At 41.7% G+C, this 5,792-nt stretch overlaps 1 protein-coding gene across 1 annotated transcript in view; it reads left to right on the forward strand.

Moving 5' to 3' along the window:
* bcas3 (BCAS3 microtubule associated cell migration factor) overlaps positions 1-5,792 on the forward strand; it is a 1,061,909-nt gene that overhangs the window by 26,119 nt on the left and 1,029,998 nt on the right. The window contains exon 5 of the mRNA XM_048612335.1: positions 5,450-5,556. Coding sequence (XP_048468292.1) covers positions 5,450-5,556 — 107 coding nt within the window. The remainder of the gene's footprint in view (positions 1-5,449; positions 5,557-5,792) is intronic.

Here is a 5,792-nt window from a genome sequence, read left to right on the forward strand (position 1 = left end):
ACTGGTTTTGGGATGCGGTAGGGGGAGGGGAGATTTTGAAGCTTGTGCAATCCACATTGATACCATTGGGCTGCAGGGTTCCCAAGCGGAATATGGGTTGCTGTTCCTGCAACCTTCGGGTGGCATCGTTGTGGCACTGCAGGAGGCCCAGGATGGACATGTCGTCTGAGGAATGGGAGGGGGAGTTGAAATGGTTCGTGACTGAGAGGTGCAGTTGTTTATTGCGAACCGAGCGTAGGTGTTCTGCAAAGCGGTCCCCGAGCCTCCGCTTGGTTTCCCCGATGTAGAGGAGGCCACAACGGGTACAGCGGATGCAGTATACCACATTGGCAGATGTGCAGGTGAACATCTGCTTGATGTGGAAAGTCGTCTTGGGGCCTGGGATGGGGGTGAGGGAGGAGGTATGGGGGCAGGTGTAGCACTTCCTGCGGTTGCAGGGAAAAGTGCCGGGTGTGGTGGGGCTGGAGGGGAGTGTGGAGCGGACAAGGGAGTCACGGAGAGAGTGGTCCCTCCGGAAAGCAGATAAGGGTGGGGAGGGAAAGATGTCTTTGGTGGTGGGGTCGGATTGCAGATGGCGGAAGTGTCGGAGGATGATGCGTTGGATCTGGAGGTTGGTGGGGTGGTACGTGAGGACGAGGGGGATTCTTTTTTGGTTCTTGTTGCGTGGACGGAGTGTGAGGGATGAGTTGCGGGAAATGTGGGAGACACGGTTGAGGGCGTTCTCGACCACTGATGGGGGGAAGTTACGGTCCTTGAAAAACGAGGACAACTGAGATGTATGGGAGTGGAATGCCTCATCCTGGGAGGAGATGCGGCGGAGGCGAAGGAATTGGGAATAGGGGATGGCATTTTTGCAGGAAGGTGGGTGGGAGGAGGAGTATTCTGGGTAGCTGTGGGAGTTGTTGGGCTTGAAATTAATATTTATGTTGGAAGCTGTCCTGTTGGCTTACTTGACAAAGGCACTACTTGGCCATAGGACTAAGCCATACGGGGAAAAATATCTCATTTCTTTATTCATTATTAGTCCTATATATTTGCATCATACAAATTACCCCACTAAGGGAGACTCTAACCACATCCTTTGGTTACCATCATAGAATTTACTATCAACAACACCTTGAAGATTAACATTCACAAGAAACTTAACTGTACCAGTCACATAAATACTATGGCTACAATGGCAGGTCAGAGGCTTGAAATTCTGTGGCTAGTAGCACACCACCTGACTCCCCAAAGTCAGTCCACCTACATGGCGCAGATCAGAATGTGGCAGAATACGCTCACTTGTCTGGACGAGTCAGTTCCAATAACACTCAAGATGCTCAACACCATCCAGGACAAAGTTTGACCAGCATCACAACATTTTAAGCATTCATTTCCCTCCCCATTGGTGCACATTGGCAGACAGCAGTGTGTACTGAATACAAATTGCACTTCTCCAATTCACCAAGACTTCTTCAGCAGCATCTTCAAGATCCATGATATCTATCATCCAGAAGGGCTGGATAGTGGACCTTACTACTAATGAACTCAAGCCTGAAGCTTGTCCAGGTGTTTCTGCATGCAAGCACCTAATTCAGTGTCTAAAGTTTCTGCTTCAGGATGCTGTAGAACATGTAAAAGTTAATACAAGGAAGTATCCTTTTTTACCGAATGAGTTGGAGGCTTTAGAAATTTTTCTTAAAAATTGCAGCTGACTGTAGATAAAAACATAATGAACCAGTCTGTACCGGTTTGTCCCAACAATTTGACATTCTTGGTCGCAGTGTTAACTATAAACGAAAATACATTTCAAGCATAAAATATATCTCAGTGAAATTGAAAAAAAAAACAAAATAAATGGCTTGTACTGTACTTGTAACAATGTACACTGGAAATGTCCAGTTAGTCTATCAACTTTATGGGTTAAATGTCATTGTCAGAACATCTGTTTTGGGATTAGAGTAAAATGATTGGATTAGATCTTTCTGCTCCTATGATGCTGCTTGGCCTGCTGTGTTCATCCAGCCCTGCACCTTGTTGTCTCGGATTCTCCAGCATCTGCAGTTCCTACTATCTCGGATTAGATCTTTCATTAGTTCTGAGAGTCTATAACGTGAAATGTTAATATTGTTTTTTGCCTTAGTATATGCTGTGAGTTTCCAGCACTTCCTGCGTTGGTTAAAGTATTACACAGTTATTAATGTTTTGATCACTAACACGTGTTGTAATAATGTTATCAGTGATTAGTCACAACTTCTTGTCGGAGATTATACATTGTATAAAGCAATTATTTTATATTTGATTTAGTTGGAGCAAGAATAGATTGGTTGAAGTTGAAAAATATTATAAATTGCTTACTTATTTGTTGGGAATGAATAGAGTTGCACATCCAAGCAATAATATTTATTAAAAAATTTGATTTTAACTATATAATTTATACAGCATTATTCCAATTTATAATTATACAGCATCTTTATTGTAGCAGAATGTCCCATCTTAGGAAGATAAGAAAACAGGATGTTGATGAGACAAGGGGAAGAGAATAGAGAATTTGGTGAAAAACTATTGACAGCACTGTGTTTGAGAAGAGAAGGAAAATCCAGAGATCCACACCTCCCCTCACCAAGTTTACATCATGGAATGTTGGCCCCTATTTTAAGGGGTTTGGAGTATAAAAGTAGGGATGTCTTGTTGCACCTGTCCAGGGTGCTGGTGAGATCACACCTGGAGTACTGTGAGTAGTTTTAGTCTCCTTATTAGAAGAAAGATATTATTTCATTGGAGTCAGTTCAGTGAAGTTTCACTAGGATGACCTCTGAAATGGAGGGATTGTCTTATGAGCAAGGGCTAAAGAACTTGGGACGCTATGCACCAGAATATAAAAGGATGAGAGGTGATCCCTTGAAACATCTAGAATTCTTAAGGATCTTGAGAGGATAAATGCTGAGAGGACGATTCCCCTCATGGGAAAGTCTGGGACGAGAGGGCATTGTTTCAGAGTAAAGGGGTGCCAATTTAAGACAGAGATGAGGTTGAATTTTTTTGTCCCAGAGTGCTTTGAATCGTTGGAACTCTTTGCCAGAGAGCTGTCGGGGGCAGAGTCCTTGCATATATTAAAGGCTGAGATAGATAGATCCTTGTTGAAAGGAGAATCCAGGGTTACAAAGAAAGTGCAGCAAAGTATATGTAAGAAATGTCAGATGAGCCATGAGGGGCCAAACGACTTATGCCTTTTCCTATTTCTTGTGGTTTTATAAGGCATCAAAAGAAATTTATATGAATTTTTATAGCCTTTTCAATTGATAAAAAATCTTCAATTTTTTTGCCTGATTGCTACCTACCATTTTGGGTATTCTTCCCTTCAGAGATACTCTATTGATAGCATTGATTGTGCAGGTTGTCATATACCCTGGAAGCACTCCATTTGTTCAATGGACTGCAAAACCTTGGACCTGCCTGGAAACCTGCTCTAAGGTGGAAAATGTGCAACTAGTTTTCTGAGCTCTATGTTTGTTTTTGTACAATTTAGGGCAGCACTGTGGCTCAATGGTTAGCACTGCTGCCTCACAGCGCCAGGGAAATGGATTTGATTCCGCCCTCGGGCAACTGTATGTACGGAGTTAGCACATTCTCCCCGTGTCTGCATGGGGTTCCTGCAGGTTCTCTGGTTTCCTCCTACAGTCCAAAGATGTGCAGGTTAGGTGGGTTGGTCATGCTAAATTGCTCAAAATTTTCAGGGATGTGCAGGCTAGGTGGATTAACCATGGGAAATGCAGGGTTACAGGGATAGGGTAGAGGAGTGGGTCTGAGTGGGCTGCTATTCGGAGGGTCAGTGTAGACTCAATGGGCTGAATGGCCTGCTTCCAAATTGTAGGGAGTTCTATGATTCTAAAATGTCTACTACAACAAGTTCCATTGGGAAATGTAAAACTCCCACTTTTAAGTATCTGCACCTGGAACCTGTATGCAACAAGTATTTTAAATTCAGTTGTCACAATGTAAGTCACTTATGTGGAGAATAACTTTTACTGCATCCTTTTTGGGAACCTGTTATACCAATTACATTCAAAAGAAAGTTGAATTTTTCAAAACAAATAGAAAGTATTGCTACTTTTAATTCATGGAAATATGGTCCCTGATGCATCAGAATTGATGTGTAGCAGCATTTGTGACTGCTTTTTAATATGATGTTCAGTTGCACATGTTTGGATTGTCCTCCATTATTGCATTCAATAAGAGTATGATTTTGCTTGGGTACCAACTACATTTGAGATATGTGAAAGTGTGGATGTACCAGTGCAGGTGAAAACATGCTGTTGGATTAGAGTTACTGAGTCATGGAGGCCTACAGCACAGAAAAAGGCTCTTCAGCCTGTCGTGTCAGCGCCAGTCAAAACAAGCACCTAATCCCATTTTCCAGCATAAATTAAAGAAGTTGATTTCAAAAATTATTTTCTGAGGTAAGGTAGCATAGTGGATATTTTACTGAACGAATAATCCAGTGAGCTGGACTAATGATCTGGAAACATAAGTTCAAATCCCATCATGACAATTAGGGGGAAATTAAATTGCGTTAATTAAATAAATCTAGAATAAAGAGCTGGTATTAGTAATGATGACAAAGAAACTTTTGCAAAAGCCCATCTGATTTCTCTTGTTCTTCAGGGTAGGAGAACTGCTGACCTTCTCTGGTCTGACCAAGAGACAACTCCTTACTCACAAGATGGTTGACTTTTAACAAACCCCTGAAATGGCTTAGCACACCATTTAATTGTGTTCAAGAGGGAGGCTTGCTATCAGTTTCTCAAAGCAATTAGGAATTAGGAGGCTTTGCTAGCAAGCATTCTCATTCTTTAAATGGATAATAGAAATAAATGAAATGCCAATTGATGGCCTCTGGTGTTTGCATTATAAACATTTGAGTCTTTGCATTACATAGTGAAGACCACCTCACTGAAAAACAGAAAATTGGCTCCTAGAGCTTTCTTTTCCCAAACAGGAACTTCTTTATTTTACAGTGAAGAATATCTTATTACACCAATAACAGTGACACTAAAATTTTGGAGTAGGACATTTCCAAGATAGCTTTACTGAGAGTGGAGAGAAGATGAATAACATAGATGAAAGAAAACGTGCCAAGCTGTAATGGAGAATTCAGTGCCCCAGACTATTTCAGGCTGCTGCTGATGCTAACATTATTTTCTGAACCAACAGCAGGAACAGTTTAAATGGTCATTATTCTTTTTGAAATAGGTGGAACTTTGCTTGTGCAAAATGCTTATGTTTTGTGCTTGTAGTATATGTGCTTCAAAACATAACTAATTGTGTGTAAAGTATGAGTGTTGTCCTTTGGTTGTAGGTAACCGAGGGGCTTGCTTCTTGGACATTTTGGGAAGAGTTGTGTAAAAGTTGCTGTCAGGAAGTGATCTAACAGTAGCTACGTTATAACCTTGAAATCTCTTTGCAGATCTTGCGAGGAATCCAGAGTATCATGAAATGAACAATGCTGTAAATGACCCCCCATTGCTGCTACTCATCGGATACGCAGATGGAATGCAAATTTGGAGCATTCCTGTGAGTCATTGTTTTGCTTATTTTTCCTTTTATTAGTGAAGCCAAATAAATTTGTTGCCATGTTGGTTTCACTGTTACAGATGTTTATTTTAACTCAGAGATAGTAGGAACTGGCGATGCTGGAGAATCTGAGATAACAAGGTGTAGAGCTGGATGAACACAGCAGGCCAAGCAGCATCAGAGGAGCAGGAAAGCTGACGTTTCGGGTCTAGAAGGGTCTAGGCCCAAAACTTCAG

This window comes from Rhincodon typus, chromosome 26 (genome assembly GCF_021869965.1).
Source record: "Rhincodon typus isolate 14 chromosome 26, sRhiTyp1.1, whole genome shotgun sequence".
Taxonomy (NCBI): domain Eukaryota; kingdom Metazoa; phylum Chordata; class Chondrichthyes; order Orectolobiformes; family Rhincodontidae; genus Rhincodon; species Rhincodon typus.